This window comes from Meles meles, chromosome 4 (assembly GCF_922984935.1).
Source record: "Meles meles chromosome 4, mMelMel3.1 paternal haplotype, whole genome shotgun sequence".
NCBI classification, from domain to species: Eukaryota; Metazoa; Chordata; class Mammalia; order Carnivora; family Mustelidae; genus Meles; species Meles meles.
In genome coordinates this window covers 96,808,693-96,832,992 of record NC_060069.1, presented here as the reverse complement: position 1 = coordinate 96,832,992, position 24,300 = coordinate 96,808,693, and the positions used below count along the sequence as shown (strand labels likewise).

Sequence of the window (24,300 nt, the reverse complement as noted above, 5' to 3'; positions counted from 1 at the left end):
TTTGTTTGTCAGTGTTACAATTTAACCTTTAAAAGCTTGAGCCCCACATTGGGTGTGAAGATTACTAAAAAATAAAATCTTAAAGAAATCTCTGCAGGAGGAAGCTCTGGGCATATAAAAGGAATTATATTGCAACATAAATCTCGTCAAATTGGTGAAGTCTCACCCAGCCCTTCCTTGCCTTGTTCAGTGGTCCTTAGTGACCTTCTCAGAGAGACATAGATATACCGCTGCAGAGGCAATGGGCGGCAGAGCCGGAGCGAGTTGGGCAGCAGCTGCAGAATCAGTAGCGAGCAAGCGCCGTGAAAGGCACGCGCCTAGGAAGCAGAGGGGACCTGAGACACTAAAAGCTCTCCGTGGCCTGCTTGGGAACAGCCCAGTGAAGAAAAATCTGGAAACTCCTGTTTCCAGAGTTCTGTCTGTAAGCGGGAAGGAGGACCCAGGCTTTGAACGGCACTTGGTCCTCCTGCTCTAAGGCTGCTCAGGCCTTGGAAGTCCATGGAAAGTACCTGATGGTGCCGCACCCTCTGGTCCAGAGAGAATGCTGCTTTTCTTCCCGTGTTCCCTTCGCCCCTTTTGAACGGGTGCAGACTCCGTTCTCAGCAGCTGGGAGACATTCCTCCTCCACTTTCCCCTTCCTGATCATGAGAGCGCCTGCGAGGCAGTGGGACCAGGTTTCTCAGGTCCTGGGGACAGTTGGATCACTGCTTGGACTCGGCTTCAAGTAGGGATGGTAAATATCCTGCCTGCGTGGCATTACCCGCTCCCCTTCCCCCCCACGCCCCAGTCCCGTGCCAGGCTGCCCTGGCTGTCAGAGTTCATGGCGTCCAGCTGCAGCGTCGTGGCCATCTGGACCCTGTCCTGGGTAGCTGTGTGGTACACGGCCGGGTGGAGCTCACTTGCCTCCCCTGCTCTACAGGGTGTCGTCATGGGAAATGGACGAGAAGGTGGTGGGCCGGTCCTCGTGTCCCTCTCCACCTGCCACCCCTCCACATTCCTTGTGTGTATCTTGTTCAAAAGGAGAGGAAGAGACATTAAGGGATGGAGGAGACTATATGTTACTTACCCATTTCTGAATAAATATTTGTTATTCCTAAAAAAAAATTTGTTATTCCTAAAAAAAAAAACTTCAACATACCTCTGACCTCACTCGTGGGCACTCTCAGGCTGTGGGGTGACCATGATAGCCCCACCTTTACCCCAGAGAGGTTGGCTTCCTTCTCTCAGAGGGGAGCCTGAAGGTGATGTGACCATCTTCATGCCTGAGTTCTTCCATTCCCCAGGCCCTAAAATCCTCCCTATCTTCAGTACTCACCCTTCATTTGTGAAACCGAAACAGTTTGCTTTATGGGACCATCCAGTGTCCTGACAACAGCTCAAACTCAACCCATCCAAAATCAACTCAACATCTCCCCTGAAGTTGTTCCTCTTCTCCTCAACGGTAATAGCCACAACACCATCATCCAACATCCAGGTTTGAACCCTGAGCCCTCTTTGGTTCAGAACGCTATAATGCTCAAAAAAGTCATTATCCTCCTTTCTCCTTCCCAATACCTTACTTACACTGAGACACCATGTCTCTCAATTTCTTCAAAATGTGTCTGATATTTGTCCCCTCCTCTGTATTCTCTCGACATGTGGTAAGGCCCTGGATTAGTCAACAAGCCACAGAGTGTCAGAGGAGGAAACCGTAGCCCAGAAAGATGGAGGGAATCACCTGAGGTCAAACAGCCACTAGAGAAGCCGCACAGCCACTTTCCCGTTCATATTGGCCTTCCAAGCCTGCACTGCCCTTCTGTTGGATTTTAATAACTCGAAGTGACTATTCATTCCCTGTGAAAGGTGAGCTTTAGGAACTTTTTGAAGGTTAACAAGGGACAGTGTTTACCTGGAAGTAAATTCCTGTTACTACTTCGAAGCTCTGGGTCTTTCCCATCTATCCAGACCTGTGCCATTATAAACAGATTCTTATTTTGGACAGAACCAGAGGGTGGAGAGGTAGAAAGAGATCTAGGTGAATATCCAGGGAAGGAGAGCTCCCTATGTGAGCACCTTTCTTCACGGCCCTGGGATCAGGCCAAGTCCAGTGAAAAGACCCCTTCTCTTTTTCAGTTACCAGCCCTTACAACTGTACAACTTCTGGAGTTCACTCAGCCCTCCTGGTCTGGGCCCCAACCTCACGATCATTCCTTCTCACTCTCAGCCCTGCGTTCATTTCAGAAGCTGCCCTGTGCTGTATTTCTTCTCTGGGGAGTACAAGGAAATGGGCACACGTGATCCCCTAAACCAGAATGTTCATTCATTTATTCATTCATTCAAGCACTCATGTGGCAAACCTTCATTGTAAGCCTACTACGTGCCAGCCACTCTTCTGATGGCAATCCTCTTAATAATAACTACAACATATCGAATGCTTACTAATGCCAGGCATGGTTTTTAAGTCTCATCAAACTCTCACTGCAACCTACGAAAGAGGTTCTTCCTTTATTGCCAGTTTACAATGAACAGAGCAGTTAGGTAACCAAACAATGAAAGTGGGGGGCTGAAATTTGAACCCGGGGCGTCTAGCTCCAGAACTTTGTTTTCTTAGCCCTATGCTCTGTTGATAGGGCATCCTAAGTCGATCAATGTCTATTTATGTCATCCCCATCTCCTTCTTGTTTTTTTAATGTGATTTGCTGGCAGTGACAAGGTGTCTGGCCCTGTTGCATTAAAGTGGGTTTTACTGGGTCAGGTAGAATAACACAGCATAAATAGGATGGTTTAAAAATATGTGTTTATATGTGTGATGAAGAAATGACAGCTGTTCAAATAATTTGAGAGCTCCAGAAGGTGAAAAAGGAGAAGAGAAATAGAAGATATATGGTGAATAGTGAGGGGTCAGGTTACAAGAAACACAGTTCAGGGAAAAGAGAAGAAACCACACTGGAGAAATTAGTGGTGAGCAACGTGGGTGAGCAACGTTCTCCTCTCATGCGCTTCGGGGAGGGGCAGGCAAGCAGAGTGAGCAGTCTACAGGCAGGAGATGGGGGACAGCAGGCCTGAGCTCCTCAGCCAGGTCTGGAGAAACCACACAGAAAGGACCTCCTTCCTCAGTCACACATGAGTCAAAGACAAAGTGTCCTAGCTTGAATGGGGGCAGAAGAAAAGAACACTGGAAGGTGGAACTAGAAGTTTCTAAAATCCTAATCTGACCCCGTGTTGAAATGCTCAGTGGCTGAGTTTCACAAAGATCTAACAATTACCAACTAAATGCCAGGCACACGGCACCATGTAAGGTGCTGGGACCAGGGCAGTGAGTAAAAATCTGCCCAGCCCTCAAGCACCAGGGGAGGAAGTCTGGAGGGAGATGAGAGCTGAGGGAGGTGGTCCCAGCAGACTCTGAGAGTCCTGGAGGGACAGGTTAATACTGAGAGAGGTGGGGCAGATGGCAGGGACAGTGTGGAAGGGGAGGAGACGTTTGTACTAGCCTTGACAGATGAATAGGACTCAGAGCAGAGGGTTGGTTGGGTTGAGGGCAATTCCAGGCTGTTGAGCAACCATCAGTTGGCAATCGATAGTCGGCAATCATGTGCTGTGCAGAAAAGACTCTTGGTAAGGATCACGTCAGAGAGGTGAACCAAAAGTGAAATAAAATCCTGTGATCTCCAGGGAAATTTCTGAGGGGGAGACATGTGTCAATATATGAATCCTATGCCAATTAGAAGTGAAACCCCTGAGAGCATTGTTCACATTTTTCAGTGAAGATTTGTAGGGGAGGCTGTAGGAAACTAGGGTGTCGAGAATAAATGGAGAAGAAGATGCAGAACCTCTAAGATGAATTTGACTCCTCTCCCAAGAAGTTCTCCCCAGGCTGTCTCTCAGGTGTCTGCCTCTCTGTTGCCGACGCCATCCTATGTTCTTGCCCTTGGTACCTCCCAACCTCACTGACCATTTCAATGGCCAACATTGTTCTCCTGGCTTCATATTCTCAAGTCTCTCAGAACGTGAACGTATATGAAATGGCTATATGCTGCCAGACTCCATGGGATGCTCTCAATGCAACCTCCCTCAGCACTGCTCTGGGTTGCACCATTTTCCTGCTCACTTCCTACTGCCTTTTCATGAGAGCTCAGATTCCAAACCTGGTCACTGAGAGCCATTGGTTCTCTTCTCCAGCTATGCTTTCCTTATACCTTCCAGCCTTGGGTCTTTGACTCAATTATTTCTTTCCCCTTGATTGCTTCTGCCTTGTTTAACTCTTTCAAGGCATGGCTCAAAGTCCACTTCATCATGAACACCCCTGATTCCAGAAACAGGAAGTGATATCTTCTGCTGAACTTCTGTAGGTCATACAGTGGTTTCAAATGCTCATGTAATGTTTTCCACAATGGACTGACATAGTGCTTATTTGTATATGCATCAGGGATCCAGCTACATCTGAAACTATTGATGGACCACAAGAAGCCTATTTATACAGGGACTGAGGAGTCTTCTGGGAAAAGATTAATTTTTGGAGGAGTCAAGTCTTGGTGGGGAGGGAACATGGTGCCTATGATTCATGTCTCTCCTTTGTAGAGCTCAGGTTCCTTTAGGACAGACACCATGATTGATTTACCTACCGAAGTATGTTGTGTCCAGCATAGTATTTGACAACAAGTGGATATTTAAGAACTATTCATGAGATTAAAGGGTATTTACTATCTTCTCCTTAGAACAAATCTGACTCTGTCAGACTTTATTGCTGAAAATATTAAGCTATACCCCCCCAATTTTCTTTTCATGTGTATGCACCTCTAGTGTAGGGTTAGTGTAGGAGGCTCACAAATCATGTCAAGAATTTTCCATAGACTGAGTAAATAAGATGCCTTGTACCAACATGTCATGCTATATTTCAAATACATAAAGATATATTGTGTTTAATTTTAAAAATCTGCAAATTTATCTAAAAACCCTATAGGAATCCAGGTATCTTTTGCCATTCCATATACCATTAGATAATAAAAGCAGGTTTGACCTGCTTCTACCAGGTAAGGTCTATTCCTTTTAGAAACAAAGACGGTGTGCCTGGGTGGCTCAGGTGGGTTAAGCGAATAACTCTTGATTTCAGCTTAGGTCATGTTTTGGGGTCCTGGGATCAAGCCCCGCAGTAGGCTTCAAAATCAGGACAGAACCTGCTTGTGTCTCTCCCTCTGTTCTTCCTCCCGCCCATGCTCACTCTCTCTCTCAAATAAATAAAATATTTAAAAACAAAACCAAAAACAAAGACACACATTAAAAGAATATCCCAACCTGTGAAGCCTCTGGTATGCATCACATGTACGTAACAATAGCCCTGGTTGGGCAGTCCTTGTCCTCTAGCCTGAGGGGTGGTACCATAGGCCAGGTAACACTGAGTCTCCGTTTACAATGCAGGAGATTTTTGTTGTTTGCTTTTGCTTTGTTCATTCTCCACAGTAGCCCCCAAGGGCTGACAAGAGAGCCATCAAATTTCTCAAAAGAGAGAACTACGTTGTGAAATATAGAGAGAAGAGAGAAATCAAACAAGAAAAGAAATACACAGTGTAATTTCAGGGAGAAAAACTGAGAAAAGAACTAAGAGCTCTGGGGAACACACCTAACAGTTCTATCAAGCATATAACTGGAATCCCAAAAGGAGAGGGAGGAGAAAATAAGATTCTGAAGAAAGTCCAAGCAGAACAAGGGGACAGAAGGTGACAGTGAGGTGAGTGGGTATTTTAGCTGGGATGGTGACAGGGGCTGAGAACGGAATGGCCAGAAGAAGTCAGCCAGGAGAAGTTGGGAGGGATAAGCATTTCAGAGAGAAAAACCCCCTGTAAAGACCGTAATATAGAAAGAAGCTAGGTATGCCTGACGGGTACTCAAAAGCACAGTGTGGCTGAAACAGGATACATAAGAATGAGATCAGAATGTAATATGGCTGAAGGACAGGCAGGTAGGGCTTTCTGACTTGTAAGCGGCCGGAAGAATAGGACTCCCCAGTCATGCCTTTTGCTTCCTCACATTCCCCAGTCTCTTTAACCAGCAAAGCACAAAGTTGATTATTAAGTGAGTCCATGTGACTATCTTTAGTCAATGGACTCTGGACAGAAGTGATTTGTCTCCTTTCTGGGCCACATCATCAAAAAGCCAGCACCGGAATATCAAACTGTTTCTTTTTGCAGGGGACAGAGCCAGAAGGTCAGAGTAGATTGAATCACCAAGTTGCAACATGATGACGGTTACCCTCATGAGTCATGCAGACTCTAAGCAGACTTTAAGAGAGAAATAAACCTTTGTGCTGTTAAGTCATAATAGACTGATCCTAATATCACATGGTAAGAAGTTTGGATTTTATTCTAAGTACAATTGGAAGCCATTTGAAATTTGGAGCAAGAGAGTGATAAGATCATATACATGTTTAAATAGCCACTTTGCTGCGTATACAATAGATTATAGGGAGGAGAAAGGGGAGAGATGGGATGGGGGACCAGTTCTAAACCTATTGAAGTTAATCTAGGTATGAAAGAAATGGTAGCTTGAAATTAGTGGTGGCAGTGAAGGTGGTGAATTGAACTCAGGATACATTTTGAAGCTAGAACTAAGATGGGTGGAAAACTCCAAGGTTCTGGGCCTGAGCAGCTGAGTGGAAAGAAGGCAGAGTAGGAGGTAAGGAGGGTGGGTGGTACTCAAGAGTTACGAGGCTGTTTGGTTTAAAGATCTCTTCCAAAGGATGGGAAGGAAGAAAGAGAATACTCCCTAATTCTTTTTAGAAAAGCAGCATAACCCTGATATCAAACCTGACAACGATATTACAAAATGCATAGATGTAAAATTCCTAAAAAAAAAAACAACAACTTGCAAACTAAGTTCAGAAATAGGCAAAGATGAAAATATAATGTAATACAATTGGATTTGCTCCAGGATGCAAGGTTATTTTAAAAATCACATATTATTGGGCGCCTGGGTCGTTCAGTGGGTTAAAGCCTCTGCCTTCGGCTCGGGTCATGATCTCAGGGTCCTGGGATCGAGCCCCGCATCGGGCTCTCTGCTCAGGGAGCCTGCTTCCCTTCCTCTCTCTCTCTGCCTGCCTCTCTGCCTACTTGTGATCTCTGTCAAATAAATAAAATCTTTAAAAAAAAATCACATAGTATTAGTGTAATTCATTAACAGGAGTAGGGAGAAAAATCTCAATAAGTGTAAAAAACCATTTAATGCAATTCAATATTCATCCAAGATTTAAAAAAAACCCTCAGCAAATTAGGAATAGAACTTCATTAATCTGATAGGGCTATTGTAAAAACCTAATAACATGCATCATACTTGATGGTAAAATACTGAAAACGTTTTCCTTAAGGTCAGGTATGAGAGAAAGATGTCTTCATTATCCCTTCCATTCATCCCTGTACTGGAGGGCCTACCCAGCACAACAAGGCATCAAAAGAAAAAGAAGGAGGAGAAAGAAAGAAGGGGAAAGTATAAGTTAGGAAGGAAGAAATAAAACCATCATTACTTACAGATGATATATTTGAATCTGTAGAAAATCCTGCAGACTCTGGATTAATGATTAGAATTTGTAAGTTATATAAACATTTGATTTATGACAAAGGGGACACTGGACACTTGTGGGGATAGGATAAGTATTTGTAAATAGTGCTCAGTCTATTGGATAGCCACTGGAAAATAAAGAATTTCATCCTTATTTCATACCATACCATATACCATACACAAAAATCAAATCCAGGTTGACTATAGGTCTAACTGCGAAATGTAAAACAATAAAACATCTAGAGGGTAGTAGAAGAGTATCTTCAGGGGAGTAAAAGATTGCTTGAACATGACACAGAAATGATAAAAAAAAAAAGTGGATAAATGACTACACTGAAACTAAGAACATATGTTCAGGGGCACCTGTGTGGCTCAGTCAGTTAAGTGCCTGACCGCAGATGATTTCAGTTCAAGTCATGGCCTCATCATGGGTTGTGGGATTGAGCCCTGCATTGAACTCCACACTCAGTGGGGAGTCTGCTTGAGATTCTCTCCTTCTGTCCCACCTTTCACTCATGTTCTCTGTCTCTCAAATAAATAAATGAATAAAGCTTTAAAAAAGACATGATTTATAGAAAAAAGAGAAGATTCACAAAGTGGGAGAATATATTTGAGTACATATAAGCAGTGAAGGACTTTTAACTTGAATGTTTAAAGAATTCTTTTAAGTAGATAAGCAAAAGCATATAAATGAATAGAGAAATGGGCCAGAATAAGAATAGACACTTCACAATAGAGGATATCTATATGGCTAATAAAAACATGAAAAAGTATGCAACCTTATTGCTTAAGTATGAAACCTTATTCATTTCCCTGAAAGGAAAACTACAACAGTATGCGGCTACCTACACCCAATGGATAAAGTATTTTTTAAAATGACAAGGTCAACAATTGCGAGGATGCGAAACATCTAGAACTCTCACGTGCTAGATGTGAAACATCTAGAACTCTCACATGCCAGAAGCAAAACATCTAGAACTCTCACATGCCGGAAGCAAAACATCTAGAACTCTCACATGCTGGTGGAAATATTAATTGGTACAATCACTTAGAGAACTGACTGGCAGTATTTACTGTGGTTGAACATACATGTACCCAACATTTGAGTAATTTCACAACCCAAATGCCTATCAGCAGTAGAATGGATAAATACATTAGGTCTATTCACGCAACAAATGAATGCAACAGCAATTTTGCAAACAGCAACACAATGAACAAACTCTTGGGAGAGAGAAAGAGGGAGACGCCCAAGGACTCCCAGCTATTTGTGTGTCCCCAGAGTGGGCCCCAAACTCGAGTGAAGAAGTCTTGGAGATGACACTAGCCCGAGCCACTATCTGAACATGACAGCATGAGAGATCTTGAGTGACCACAGCCCAGCGGGGCCCAGTTGAGCCCCACGTGCATCAGCAAAATAAACTATCTTAAGTCACTGTTTCAAGTATGAATGTTACATGCCAACGGATAACAAAATATATGTTGAAGTATTTAGGGAAAAAGTAAAATAGAATGTGTTAAATTGATAAACACACTTTAAAATGTTTAAGGAAATTTAACTAACTGAGTTTGTTGAAGTCCCTCTAAAAATTATTGTTTAATGATAGGGTCCTAAAGAGAGTAAGAGATTTGTAAGATGAACTTCAAAGCTTAAGGGAAAACTAGGTTTTTAATTTCTACTTCCATAAATTAAATCTAATGGTAAAAAAACCCAACTAAATGAATAAGCAAATTGTGAAAAGTTCTGGTCTAGCAGGCTTCAAAGACCCTTCCAGACAGTTCAAAGAAACATCAGGGGAAATAAATGGAGTGATTTATTGAGTGCTCACGAGGTGCCACGCCATGTCTGAGGTGCATTACCTAAGTCATCTCATCTGATGCTCACAACAACCTTGTGAGATGGGTTTTCTAAGTCCCAACTTTACAGGGGAGGCTCAGAGAGCCTGTGGAACTTGCCCAAGATTCTGCAATTTGTGAAGGATGGAATCCTTGATTTTGCACTTCTGCGTGCCTCCTCCTGGAAGGAAGGCTGGTGAGGGCAAATTTCTACAAGTTGCTGGGGGCCCTCGTGTTGCTGCAGCACCGATGTCTCCTGAGCCTGCCCCGATCTGGCCCGTGAGCCCTCCAGTGGGTAAGACGGGGTGTGCACTCCAGTGAGCTTCCTGTGAAGATTTGTGTGGCCAGAGAAAAAGACTGCCCATGGATCCTTAAAGTTCAGGAGTGTGGGTTGGAGCCAAGGGGGCCTGTCCCCTGGACATAGCTTGAGAGTAACTGTGGAGAGGAGTTCTAGAAGCTGTGGAAAGAAAAAGAGGAAGGATTTCAGCACTATCTCTCCAGCTAGCTTGCCTCGCTCCCCATTGTTCTCTCCCATTTTATCTTCTGCTAATTCCCACTGTTTCAGCTGTACCCAAGGCCTGACATGGTAGGGACAGTTGTAACCTTGAATCATTTCTTCTAGAATATGATGATGAAACTGCTTTGAAGTTATTTATCCCAACCTCTCGTTTTATGGGGGCAGAGACCAAGAGATCAACTCCTGGTGCTTCCTGTGAAGAATCTGTAGAGCTCTACCTCTTATCTGGTGCTACCGAATGGGTTTCCAAAACATCTGTATGCAGAATGATGGCTTTGATGAGGCCCGTGTTTTTTCTTTTCACAAAGGGACGGGTAGGTGAATGAGGCTAGTACAACACAAGTGGGAGAACAACAGATCGGGCAGGGGGGACAGGAGGCTGTGAGTCAGGGGGCTGTCAGGGAGTCGCTGCCTCTTGCAGAGTCGACCCAATACGGGGCCTTGGCAGGGGGGAGGGGTGCTACCTTCAGAGACCCAGAACCCGAGGCCCCGGGGCAGCTCCTGCCATGCCGCGTTCAAGGGCACGTTGTCTGCTCCAGGAGTCTTTCCAGTGGTTTCTGTGAGAAAAGTGCTGTTTAACAAAACTGACAGCTACACCAGCACCTTACAGCCGTCACAGAGGGAAGCTACACGTGATGAGTAGAGAGTCAACAGAGTGGGTATAGTGTGACAGTATTCTGTCTCCCCCTGAACCAATGAACCTCACAAAGGAGGTGAGGGTCTGGCCAGTTGATTGTGTGCTCCTTCCCTGACCACAATTAGCCTCCCTGTTGTAATCTGCTTATCATTTGCTTGCTTTTTAATTTAAATAATAGGGAGAAAGGCAGCAACATATGGTTTCTACTTTCAAATCAGAGTTTTCAGAATAACTTGAAAACATAATCAAAATTGGCCAAAATTCAAACAGCGTTCAGTTAATTTGTGCTAACAGACACAAACTATCTGACTTCATCGCTCACTCCAGAGTTGCATTCACCGAGCATCTCCTGTAAGGAAGACACTTAATGGAACATTCTGGAGAGTGTCCGCAGAACCCAAGTGTGTCGTGAAGGCCGGGTTAAGGTGAGGTCTGACTGGAAGACCCTGCATGAGTGTCTTATGGTGCAGTGCTGCTGTGCCATTAAAAGAAGCAACATTGAATTCTGGGCACCATGAGACTAAAAGATGCACTGTCTTCCGGAGAGAGCTCTGATGGAAGCCCAGACTATTTTTAGCGAGTCCTGGTGTGAGGGACAAGCACTGTGTCAATGTGATGAAGCTGTGTCATTCTCAATGAGGCCCAACGCAGCCAGCTTCCTGCCCCTTACGTAAGTGCTGTGCCAAGATGAACAGCACTGAGCTTACAAATGCTGGTAAGGGCCCAGGCACAAAGGGTGAGTTGTGCCCTGTGTTATAAAAGACACAGTAGTAAATTGGTACTTATCACAAGGGACTCTGCTTACTCAGTAAAAGCATAGCCCTAGAAGGGTTCTGATGGCAAATTAAGTCAAACCAAGCACCCCACAACACAATTCCAGAAAAGGATCCCATGATCACAGACTGAATGGAAAGCCATCTGAAATTTGAACAACTTGACCAGGTTTTCAAGTTTCAAGCAAGACCCATCATTCAGCAAGGAGGACAGTTCCAAGTCAAAAGAGAGTTTGCAGTGAAATATGGCAGAGGGTTCTTGCTGAAAGACACTCGGAAGCCCTGCAGCCTATGTCCCTTATACTGCTGCCTGTTTCTCTTTTCCTCCTCAGAACAACTCATCCATTGCCCTCTTACATAAATCCACTAAGACCTTTGGGGTCCAGCTGGTCCAACACATTCAAACGCAGAAAGTGAGGTGTGGTGAGGTTGTGTGGTTTGTAAAAAGTAGCAGGCCCAGACACAGAAGCCAGGCAGGACTGCAGGTGCCTAGTCTGGCTCTATCATGCTGCTTCCTAATGTCTGGGAAAACTCATGCCGGAAATGTGTAGCCACCTACAGCTGGGAATGTTCACACCCTCACTCAAATGGTTTTATCTGTAGCAGAGGGAGAGGTACTGATCTTGGAAGAATATGGATTAAAGACAAAGATGGGGGTGCAAGGTAATTTTGGAGAAAGAACAAGGCAGGAAAGTTGGGGGGGGAGGAAAAGAAGGTAATAGAGAAATACGTGAATGATAAAATGGGGAAAATGTAAGGAACAGATATTGGGAGGAGAAATTACCTAAGAAGAAGGAGGGGGGCGCCTGGGTGGCTCAGTGGGTTAAAGCCTCTGCCTTCAGCTCAGGTCATGATCTCAGGGTCCTGGGATCAAGCCCCGCATCGGGCTCTCAGCTCAGTGGGGAGCCTGCTTCCCTTCCTCTCTCTCTGCCTGTCTCTCTGCCTACTTGTGATCTCTGTCTGTCAAATTTAAAAAAAAATCTCAAAAAAAAAAAAAAAAAAAAGAAGCAGCAGCAGCAGGAGGAGGAGGAGGAAAGGGAGGAGGAGGAGAAGAAAGGACTTTTTTTCTTCTGAGCAGCGAATGGAGGCAAACAGGGACGAAGCAGAAGTTAGAAAGAGGAAAGAAAGAAGAGCAAATAGAACCAGGAAGAACCCAGGAGAAACACGAGAGCACCAAGAGCTGCCAGGAGTGAAGAGTGTGTACAGATGCGTAAGGAGAGGGATCCACAGGACAGGACTCACATGCATGGATGGGGGTGGACAAGAAGGGTGGTGAAGATCAGCACAGTGGACAAGTAGGACAGTGACCAGTGCAAATGGAGGAAGTCAATGAGTGATCTTGGGTCCTGGTCTTAGGGACACTAGTACTACAGGAGATGACAAATTCATGTCTATAAAACAAGACATCTAACTTTTACCATTTGCTTCCCCAGCCTCTTTCACCATTTACATAACTTGTTCTTACAAACTATACATTTACTCATTCACCTGTATACCTTAGAAACCTTCCTCCCTGGGCTAGTTTCTTTAAAAATTTGTCAGTTCTTCCCAAAGGATGATGGGTCTCTTAGACCCCTGTATCACACACACACTTGGAAATGTCTTCCAAACTGGCAATAGTGGGATTTTCCTCAGGAAAAGCCAGGCTTCCGCCATGGCTAGGTGGAGTCCCAGAGGAAAATGTCACAGCAATGTGAGAGTGACCAGGGGGAATATAAAAGCCATTTCCCAGAACTACTCTATATAGGCTTTCTTGTACATTCTCCTGAGCTGTGAGGGAAATCCTGCCCTTCCTGTTAGGTCCTCCCACATTTGTGCCCATCCACCTCACACAGGTTGGGGGAAGGCCAGGCTGCTGTATACCCGTATGATCATAGTAACAGAGCAGCATCCAGTCGTCTGCCTGAATAAGCAAGGTCTCTCCATGGGCAAGACGAGGGTGAGGTGGGACATTTTCCTCCCAGGGTTATCAGTCTCTATCACAAGCCTCTTTGAAATTTGTGATTTTCAGAGCTAGCTGCCAATCCACGCAGTGATTGCTTTCAGAGCTGCCTCTACACTAGGAAAAACTGATAGGAATTAGAACCATGTCGGCTTCCCCCCCCCCCCCCATTTAAAACACATGCCACAAATAAAATCCCCTTTAGCCCTTGCTCTCTACGGCCTTAACTCTGCACAAACTCAGTTTTGCAATCATTTGATTGCTTAAAATGTCAACAAGCCACTTTCCAAAATGCAATCACATTTAATAAAAAAATGAGTAAAAAAAAAAAAATCTCCTCATGCCTTGCATGCACCTGGAGTGAGCTGCTACTGCAAGGCTGGGTTAGTGCCACTTTCTGGGAGTCCTCTGAGAGGACAGGCTCCGTGAACGAGTTTTTGTGCCCTTACAAGCCGAGTGGAGGCCAACTGTTGGCAGGAAGGCGTGCCAGCTGCCTTCTGAGTACTTACACAGGATCCTGAGCCGGGTGGCTGTGCCCTTGTTAGTTCTCCCTCACCTCATGTACTCCCCATCACTCCTATAATCCATGAACGATTCTGATCCCGACACCTCCTCAAAATCCTCCAGCACCAGACTGGTGGAGTCCTCACCCAGGATGCCGCTGTCGGGCCGGGACAACCTGGCCCGGGAAGGAGGTGCAGGAGGGCTGGTGGCCGTGGGAATAGGAGAGCAAGGGGGTGTTTGCTGGGCGGATGTGGGCAAGGCTGGTTCACGGGCTTCCTCGTCATCCTTCTCGGACTCGGGCCCTGTATCGGAGGCTGTGGGACCCAGGACGTGGTAGAGACTGGGGAGACGGATGTCGAAGCGCAGCCCAAACTTGGCAAAGAGCTTGTCGTTGAGAGCGTAGAGCTTTTCTGAGATGTCATAGCCCAGCAGGGCTGAGAAGAGTTGGGAAATGTATCGCTCTTTGGTCAAAAGAAGGTGGAGACTTTTCCGGGGCCAGGAAATGTAGCTACATGGGGTCTCGGCAGTCAGAGTGACCTGAGAGGGGTCCGGAGAAGAGAGTGAAGGTTTGAATTAGACTATATGTCCATGATTAGCACAGAGAAACATAGAGTTACTAAAAAAACAGCTTTACTTTTCTTAAAGAAACTGTGGCAGTGCCCGCCAGGGCCTTGCCTGAAGGAGGTCCAGAGAATGACTTTTACTTGTGTGCTCTGATGTGGGGGAGGGGCCTTTGTCAGGAGTCTGGGTCCAGCTATCCACTCACTCATCCACTCACCAAGGGGCCTTCACCCCCTTGGAGCCTCAGCCCCCAGGCCCAGTCTCCTCAGCTCTCACATTCTGTGGTCCCACCTCTGATACCGTTAACAGCGAAGGGAGATTCTGAGTCTGTTGGGATCTCGTGAGAAAGACGGGGCCTCCTATTGCTCTGAAGATAGGCTGGCATGGTGATGACAGTTTGTTTTGAGAATAAAGAAGGACAAATATTGGGGCGCCTGGGTGGCTCAGTGGATTAAGCCGCTGCCTTCGGCTCAGGTCATGATCTCGGGGTCCTGGGATCGAGCCCTGCATCGGGCTCTCTGCTCCGTGGGGAGCCTGCTTCCTCCTCTCTCTCTGCCTGCCTCTCTGTCTACTTGTGATCTCTCTCTCTCTGTTAAATAAATAAGTAGAATCTTTAAAAAAAAAAAAAAAAGAAGGACAAATATATTGCAGGAGGGATTAAGGACGGGTTGGAAAGCAATTCAGTTAGAGAAGAGCTTCTGGTTAGGCAGACCAGGCTGCGTCACGTGGCAGAATGCCGGCCTGGAATTCAGGCCCAGGAAGCCGCTCTTGACGTGGCCACGACAACTCATCAAAGAGATCTGATGGCTAAAGTCAGAGGAAGGGTATGAGGGAAGAGGAGGAGATCTGAGGAGCAGAAAGTTGAGGGCACCCCACTCTCCATTTATTTAGCTACCTAAGGATTTCTGAGCACTCGCTACAGCCGCACGGTGCAAAGCTAAATTACACTTACAGGGTAGGCAATGTGTCTGGTATGAGCAGGTGCTTGATAAATCCTTGTTAAAGCAATGATGGGTGGTAAAGCTAGGGTTAAACTAGAAATGTGCCTGGATAGTAAAGGACCGGGGTATAGAATACACAATTTTTTAAGAAGATTTTATTTGTCAGAGAGAGAGAGAGTGAGAGAGAGAGAGCACAATCAGGGGGAGCAGTAGGCAGAGGGAGAAGCAGGCTCCCCACTGACCAGGAAGCCAGATGTGGGACCTGATCCAAGGACCCTGGGGTCATGACCTGAGCCAAAGTCAGATGTTTAACTGACTAAGCCACCAAGGTGGCCCAAAATCACACAATATTTAATAATCAGATTGGCCACAATAATTTCTTAAAATTTTAAAAAGATTTTATTTGAGAGAGAGAGAGCTCCAGTGAGGGTCGGCAGAGGTAGAGGGAGAAGCAGTCTCCCCACTGAGGAGAAGCTCCATCTTACCAGTTGCTCAGACCAAAAGCCTTAGAGTCCTCCTTGATCTTCTTTCTCTCTTACACACTACATCCAATGAATTATAGGAAATCCTTTTGGCTCTATTTAGATTTATGCACCAGCCCTACATGCTGTGACTCCTCATCCCATCTTTGACTTCCTCTCCGGCTATTCTTCCCCTGTCCTCTCTCTGTTCCAAGCCCCCTTTCTGTACCTCAAACATGCTAGTCCCTTCCACCACAGGGCTTTTGCACTGGCTCTTCTCTCTGTCTAATATGCTATGCCCTCAGCTTCTCAGAGCTCACACTGTCACCTCTCTCAGGTCTTTGCTCAAATGTCACCGGCTCAACAAAGTCTTCTATGACCACCCTATTCAAAATTGCAAAGAGATCTCCCGTACACCACTCTATTTTTTAAAAACTAGCCCTCATTATCTTTTAACATATTGCATAATTATTCATTATGTCTATGGCTTATTTTTTTTATCTCCCCCACTAGAATGCAAATTGCATGAAGGCAGGGAACTTCCTCTGTACTGTTCACTGATACATCCCAAGCACTTTAACAGTGCCTTGTATATAATAAATGTTCAGTAAACATTACTGAAGTGAATGAATGAGTCAGGTAGAGACCACCAATCTTATATGCTGCAAAACAACTGAATGTCACTTTCACAGGTCTGTATAAAATTCTTCCTCAAAGGTCTTCAGGAAGTCTGCTTATTGCCTGGTTCCGATATATATATATGCATTTGTCTGTAATAATGTTTTGACAACTTTTTTGTCTAATTCTCATTTCAGATTCTCGTTAAGTGGATTAAATGAAGTAACATATGGAAAGAGGGTTTGGGTCCAGTAAGGCACGATGTAAACTGGAGAAATGATGATGATTTCTGTGCGATACCTTCTATGCTATGTTCTTGGTGACTAACGAGAGGGTCCCAGTGCCGAATAGCCTATAAATTCTTATTTGATTGGATTGCTGAGAGGTATGATGGAACATTGATTCATTAGTGGTAAACACAATGAGAATTAGGGTTTGGTCACTGTGGATTGCCCTATTAGTTCGCAAAAACTGTAACTGCAAAAGGCAAGGACGACATGAACGATAACTCAGGACAATGCCTGACATTTGCAAAGAGGAAATGGGACTTTACAGAGCCAATAGCGAACGTGTGGATCTCATTGCTCCCAAAGGAGGTGCGCACTAAAAATATAAATGGGAGGAATGTGACAGTAGCTACATTCCAGGCTGAGAGGCCATCTGGGGTTATAGTCTCTCCTTTCAAGCAGAGCTTAGGGGAGGACACCCGGCTTATCCCCCACCTGTTCCTCAGTGTCAGTGTCAGGAACAGAGGCTGGTCTGGCTGGCTCAGGACCTGACTCTGCCCTCCCCGAGGTTCTTAGGGGCCTGAAGGAGTTCTCACAGAAGGCTGCTCAGCTGGTTGGAGCGGGTGGGGGTGTGCGTGGTGGAAGGGGAACATGATCAGTGGGGGCCTATGGTTGGTGGCCCAGCAGTGGGATTGGGATTGTCTCTCAGGGTCTGTCCTCACAGGGCCAGGAGTCAGGCTGGGGCAGAAACAGGCCCAGCCAGTTGGCCCTTCCTGGCAGGTGTCTATTCTGGGGTTAGCTCATGTACTAGCTTGAGGGACTCCCCAACAAAAGTGGTAAAATTCACATGGAACCCAGTACTAGCGAACTATCTGGACAGGGAAGTCCCTGTAATAGGGTATGTGTGTGTGTGTGTGTTTTTCTTTCTCTCTTTGTGTGTGTGTGTGTGTGTGTGTGTGTACTTCACTCTCCTGGTGCCCCGCTCGTTTTCAAAAGAGCCAGGCAACTTCACTTTGCCACTTTCTGGATGAAGACCTTGGGTAAACTGCTTGATGTTTTGGAGCCTCAACGTCCTTATCTGTTAAATGGGAAAATGATAATATCCCATTATCCCATTATCACCATATGGCTTGTGGTGAGAATCAGTAAGGTAATATAATATTTAGTGCCTGACACATACTAGCCAGTCAATAAGTGAGAGCTACAAAGCAAGGAACTGAGGTTTGAAGGATTGGCAGAGAAGAAAGCAGGGGCCAAACAGCCAGGCCCCCACCCTGAAGCATGTCTGTGACTGCCTCATAGAGTTCCCTGAGACACCAACTGCTCTCTGCCAAGTCAGTTTGGTGAAGCTTTATTGAACACCTACTGTGTTCAGGGTACTGTCCTTTGGAGCCTGGGAACAGAGAGGAGAGGAAGCCCAGATTTCTACCTCAAAGAGTAAGGAAACGAAACCAAATCGTTAGAGCAGAGAGCAATGTGTCCCAGTCAGCATAAGTAAAAGGAATAGAAAGGCACACAGACAGGAACATGAAGCTGTGGGGATTTGAAGCCCATGAGGTCAATCTGGGCAAGCTTCAGAGGAAGTTAAGATGCCATTGCCTCATTTACAGGGGGGAAATGCATTTCAGATAGAAGGTAGAGGAGGGGCCAAGCGTGGCCCTTGCAAAAGCAGGGGGATGTATTTAGGGAAGTGCTAGTTGTTCTGTTCCGTATGGCTGGTATGAGCAAAAAGTGTGAAGGAGGAAGGGGCTGGAGATGTGGCTAGATGTCACTAAAGGTCTTAGGTTACTCTCTAAGGGGTGTGGGTTTTTATTTTGTGGTCACAGTGGTCTTCACGAGTTTTAGGCATAGGAGTGACATGGCCTCTCGGGGATTAGTACCTCCCCCCACCCCCACCTGCCCGCAGCCCTGGCCTTCTTTCCACAGAAGGAGAGTGTTCCCACCCCTAGCATCGCATTGGCAGTGGTTCAAAGAACAGATGTGAGTGGGTAAGGATGGAGGGGGGCATATTCCTGGGTCACAGTGGGAGAGGGTGGGGCGGTCCCAGCACCGGCTCCCCATTACCTGGAACACACCCTCCTCAGAGGGCTGCAGAGATTCCCACTCTGGAGAGTCCATGAACTGGTAAGGGAAGATGTAGTGAAGAAATTGCCCATCCTGGCTCACACGAACCCTGGTAAAGGGAGAGAAGAGACCATGTGGAGAAAGGGAAGCGGCCACCCAAACCCTCCTCTGTCCAAATTATGTATTTAAAAATGGAAAATAGGAGGCATCTGGGTGGCTCCGTCATTAAACATCTGCCTTGGACTCAGGTCCTGATCCCAGGGTCCTGCGATGGAGCCCCACATCGGGGTCTCTGCTTGGCGGGAAGCCTGCTTTTCTTTATCCCATTCCCCCTGCTTGTGTTCCCTCTCTCGCTGTGTCTCTCTCTATGTCAAATAAATAAATAAATAAATAAAATCTTTAAAAAATAATAAAAAATAAAAATGGAAAATGATTAGGATCCAATACGGGTTTTTCCTCTTTCCCCCAGAAAACTCAGAGTTTCAGCTTCAAGCTCTCCGTAAGGTTGAGTTATCCAGGAAAGGAGGTGTCTCTGTCAAACAAAAGGGGGGGCAGACAAAGAGATCTCTGAGGTACACTCTGTCCATGGGGAAGGAGCTATTGTTCCATTTTTTTCTGGAGCTTTACTGGCTAAATACATATGCATGAGTACCTCCTGGGGTCCTGGAGGTCTGGAAAAGCAGAGATGGGTATGAGCTGATCCTTGCCTTTAAGGATTTCACAATTTAGTGGAAATCACAGACGTGTCCGTCACTGGCTATAAGTCCATGTGTGGTCTTATGAAATGGGAGAATAGAGAAGGGAGAGAGATTAGTTCTCTTCAAGTGGTAGACTGCTCAAAGATGACATCTGAGCTGACTTTTGACAACGGACAGGATGCTGGGAAGTCGATGAGGCTAGGGACAGATGGTGTCCCTAGAAACAGACAGATAGTCTGTTTCCCCTACCTGCTCTTTCCTTTCCTCCACAGTGCCAGAGTTTTAGCGGGGCTTGCTCGGCTAGACCGCATTTCCCTACCTCCCTTGCAGCTAGGTATAGCCACGTGATTAAGTTCTGGCCAAATGGGACATTAGCGCTCCAAATCTTGCTCCTAATGAATGCCTGCATACACGCATGCACACAAATTACCGAAGACTTTCGCCAATAAGCTGTTGCCTTTTATCTGACAACCTAAAGATGGAAGATAGAAGGGGATGTAGTTCTCACGCCAAGCCATGGATGTGGTGTCAGCCCATAGTACCCCTTGGGAGAGACACAGGTGCTCCTACAAGACCAGGTAATCTAGAGAGACAGTCTGGCAGAACTTCTCTGAGTCATAAAAAGATACAAGAGAAAATGAAGTGCCAGGCTCTCCTACCTCAGGTTCTCCACATAGTCTGTCCCCTCTGGCTGGACCTCTTTCCAACCTCCACCTTCTCCTCAGGTCTCAGCCTAAACAATCTTTCTTCCAGGAAGTTCTGTTGACCTCCCCCAGAAAAGTAGCTCCATCGGGTACATGCTCTGAGTGCACTTATGTTTTTCCTTGGAAATATCATGCTGTGATTCACCGCTATGTCAAACATTATTGATTTTCTTGATAGACAGCAAGAACAGTATTTTTCATGTTTTAACACTGGATCCTTAGTCCCTAGTGCTTTTAATAAATATTTTTTGGAAGGGGAAAAGAAAGAAAGGAAGTAGGAATGGAGGGAGAAAGGAGAGAAGAAAGGAACAATTGAACAGATTGTGTGAACTCACTCGTGTCACCATAAAAGGGGACCAGCATCTCAAGGAAAAGCTTCCTGAATACAGGAAGACAGACAGACATTAGGAGAAAACAAGGCTGCTGCTGAATACGCAAGATCCTCTTACCAGCTCCGCAGGCAAGGGATTGGATCACTTGAGCAAACAGGAGGAGTGACATCATTTAAAGTATAACATCTAATGAGCCAGCGGGGCTCCCTTAAGCATTTAAATTGGTATATCATGCCTTTCATCATTTAAGCCTCTTCTTCCTTCTTGAACCCCTGGATGACAGGTATTTCCTCAGGCCACTTGAATAGCCTAGACAGTTAGCTGCCTGCCCAGGAGGCTGTGCACGAGAGAATTCTGTAGGACAGAAACACACCAACAGTAAGCCCAGCTTAACAAGGTGACAAACTTTGGGGAAGTCACTTGACTTTTCTGAGTCTTAAAAGGGACTAGTTGCATACATTAAAATAAAACAGAAAGGGCATCTGAGGTTTCAGCAAAGGGCTCCAGATGAGAGCCTGCATGTGATATGGGGGAGGTCTGCACCAGAAATCCTGACTTCCTGGCACAGAGTTCTCATTCACAGCTCTGAGTGTTGGGTACCTCAACTGGAACCAGCCCGAGGTACAATGATTCTCCCTTAAAACTGGAGCCTGGTCACAGACAGGAAACCTTTTCTCCCAGCTCTAGCTTAGCAAAGTTAAGACAGGATGACATTAAAAGATAACAAATAAAACTCTTACTCCAAACCCTGAAAAGCAAGAAAAAGAAACTGTCTAATTTCTGACTCTAGTTTTTGAAGCCAAGTATACTAGGAAAAGCCAATTGAGGAGGCAAACACACCTCTCCCCATCACAGGGAAGAGGTCTTCTACAAATTCATGGCAAATTCATCATGTTAAAAATGGATTTAAAATATCATATAATAATCGTACACCATACAGGTGCTGCAGGCCTTTCTCCCACCTGTCTCAGCTCCTTTGAATGGACAAGCTACAGGTAACAAATAACATCCTGAATCTCCTGAAGAAGAACATTTCTTTTCTTCTCTTTTTTAAGATGTTATTTATTTGACAGAGAGAGAGAGATCACAAGTAGGCAGAGAGGCAGGCAGAGAGAAAGAGGGGGAAGCAGGCTCCCTGCTGAGCTGAGAGCCCGAAGCGGGGCTCGATCGCAGGACCCTGAGATCATGACCTGAGCAGAAGACAGAGGCTTAACCCACTGAGACACCCAGGCGCCCCAAGAAGAATATTTCTTAAATTGTCTTTATTTTATTTTTAGAAGAATTTTATTTATTTATTTATTTGTCAGAGAAGCAGGGGGAGCAGAAGGGAGAGGGAGAGGGAGAAGCAGGCTCCCCACTGAGCAAGGAGCCTGATGTGGACTCAATCCCTAGACCCTGGGCTCATGACCTGAGACTTTTTTTTTTTTTCCCCAGTGTTCCAAGATTCACTGTTTATACACCACACCCAGTGCTCCATGCAATATGTGCCCTCCTGAATACCCACCACCAGGCTCATCCATCCCCCGACCCCCACCGTTCCAAAACCCTCAGTTTGTTTCTCAGAGTCCACAGTCTCTCTGGGTTCCTCATGACCTGAGCCTTAACCAACTGAGCCACCCGGGCATCCCAGATTGTTTTTATTTTAAGCATGGAACTGTAGGCGGCAAACATTTTGGCAACAGTCATAATGTACTTCTATTTACACATGTATTTGTTTACAGATAATTCCATTTGTTTACACTTCACTTTATTCATAAATGAAATGTCTCCCCACAAAAATCTCATAGATCATTCAACCCAGGACTCTGAGTCCAAACAAAATCACACGTATACCTAACACTGTTGATTCTACACAGTAGTACAGAAATGCACATTATTACTACCAGTAGTCATTGTAGTACCATCATCATCATCCTAAAACTCTTCTCCCCAACCCCCCCCCGTGTGGTTGGCTGTCTTATCTGGTTTCTTCCCCCGCCACCCTGGGAATCAGAGCCTTCTGCTAAAATTACTACCTTATCTGTTCTATCACCTTCTCCTGGTCTCCAAAAAGCAGGAAAGGAAACTGAGAACAAAGCTTTTCAAACACTTTGCTTGCTTTCCACCGAGGTAGCCCAAGTGACCCAGGTTACATAGTTTACTGTTTGATGCTCAGCCCCACACAGAAGTTCCACTAGGGCGATATTTCAAAGATTTCACAAACACCTCCCAAATGGACAGCATGGAGCCCCATTGTATTCGTTCAGAAGATGTCAGCCAAGGGCCAACACTCATGTGTGGGCTGACTGAGCACACACTAATTGTGACTAAGGCCATTTCCGCTCATTTCTGTTGTCACCCAGCCTGAAGGAATCAGCCAGGTATCTCCACCAGATCCTCAATGAGACATGTCTGGGCATCACTTCTCCTTCACTGTGTGGTCTTTTGGGTGCTTGATCACTGGTCTGTAAGAATCTCAATAGAACACGTGGGAATGGAAAAGAGGACAGGGAATATTCCCTCTCCCCATCTGCTTGTACACCAAATGGCTTCCCCACAGAGTCTTATAGGATATCCTCAACATAACTGGGGCTGTTTCCTCGACCCCCTCACTGTTCCCTGCACATAGTTGGCACTTAGGAAATACTGAACACATCTGGAAGGAACAAATCAACCTTATTAAAAGGTCCACTTTTTCAAAGCTCACAGACATTGTGGCAGCTTACACATGACCCGCCAGTGTGTGTAATACGTGCGTGTGTGCGCACGTGTGTGTGGCCATTTTAGACCCAGGCTCAAGAGACACTCAGTCCACACCTCCCAGCACCAAGAGCACACATTGTCCTTCCTGCCAACCAAGAAGCTATCTCATGATCTTGTTTCCTCTTGGAAAATGCTAAGAAAGAGGAACCAAACCCACGCTTTGGAAAAAAAAAAACACACACAAAAAAAACCTGTTTTTGTTTGTTTGACTTGCCACATCCTTCCCTCAATGGAAGGGCCTCAGAATGGAAAGGGACACACTAGGAAACGGGAAGCGTGGGCTGAGGGTGGAAACGCGCAGCTGTGACGTAGAAGCTTACCGGCCGGAGAGGAGCAGGGACAGGCGGTTGATGGGGGTCTCACCCTCCACAGCGTAAGTCTGCTCAGTAGCCAGCGTCAAGACCTGCTCCTCACAGCAGTGAACAATCTCCTTGTACACCTGCAGAGGCACCTGCAGGGGTAGATACAGCGTCTTGTAGAGGACGTCGAACTCCTCGGGGAGGGCGCGCCTGCGCAGCCGGTGTATCAGGTATGCCAGCTGGAGCAGGCAGGCGGTTGCCAGCAGGAAGCTCCAGAGGATGAGGTCCAGGCCGCAAGCATCCAACCAGCCCCACATCACGTAGCACACGTAGCCTGTGCCCAGGAAGCCGAAGAGGTAGAAGCATCCATACACCCCGCTGCCCCCCATGAAGCCCAGGAGCAAGAAGCAGTTGGCCAGATGGTAGACGGCCCCTTCCAGATCCCGCTTCCAGCCAACGCACACGGGGCCCTGCCAGAATAGCTGGCTCATGGTGCTGCTGTTAGCACTCATCTTCGGGGCGCCCCAAAGCCTTGCAGGGCTCTGAGACTGTTCCCACAGAGGAAATTCAGAAAGTGGATTAGTCAGTCCTCCCAGGAGTCTTCTCAGGTCCGGCTTCTCGCCACCAAGCCCACCTTTCCTGAGAGGACTGCTTCCAGTAGCTTTGGGAATAAATGGCAGAGCATAGTACACTTCATGGAGGATTTTTAAACTTGTTTTCCCCTCTCTCTTTCCTTCAGCAAGGCTCTGGTCCTCTCCGCAGAGCTCTGGCGAACTGACTCGGCTCCAGGTTTCCTAGGACAGTCTTCACATTTGGCTCTCAGCAGAAAACCTAACGTGTCCCGAGGCAAAGCTAGGACTCAGGGGCTGAAAACTTTAGCTGTGAGGGATATAGTGGCCACATCCTTCTCTGTTGTCCCC

The 24,300-nt window shown here is 46.1% G+C and overlaps 1 protein-coding gene across 3 annotated transcripts; it reads right to left on the bottom strand.

Annotated features, from left to right (window-relative positions):
• Positions 1–9,155: 9,155 nt before the first annotated feature.
• Positions 9,156–24,300, bottom strand: POPDC2 (popeye domain containing 2). 3 transcript variants are annotated; one of them, XM_046002759.1, is made up of 5 exons: positions 23,402–24,300; positions 18,606–18,714; positions 13,880–14,270; positions 10,342–10,434; positions 9,156–9,817 (listed from the first exon to the last, which is right to left on the bottom strand). In XM_046002759.1, exons 1-5 carry the CDS (start codon positions 23,890–23,892, stop codon positions 9,732–9,734), a joined length of 1,170 nt encoding a protein of 389 aa, XP_045858715.1. In that variant the 5' UTR covers positions 23,893–24,300; the 3' UTR covers positions 9,156–9,731. The 3 variants fall into 3 exon arrangements, with proteins under 3 accessions (XP_045858715.1, XP_045858717.1, XP_045858716.1); XM_046002761.1 differs by lacking the exon at positions 10,342–10,434 and having other exon boundaries at positions 9,159–9,817; XM_046002760.1 differs by lacking the exon at positions 10,342–10,434 and having other exon boundaries at positions 9,160–9,817; positions 13,739–14,270.

Bases quoted from the DNA above. Each gene is read 5' to 3' on its own strand.
- POPDC2 (XM_046002759.1), bottom strand. From the start codon at position 23,892: ATGAGTGCTAACAGCAGCACCATGAGCCAGCTATTCTGGCAGGGCCCC. The intron at 18,715-23,401 runs GTAAGCTTCTAC...TCCCTTTACCAG, and splicing joins TCCCTGCTCCTCTCCGGCCG to GGTTCGTGTGAGCCAGGATG. The intron at 10,435-13,879 runs GTGAGGACTCCA...CTTTTCTCACAG, and splicing joins GCCCGACAGCGGCATCCTGG to AAACCACTGGAAAGACTCCT.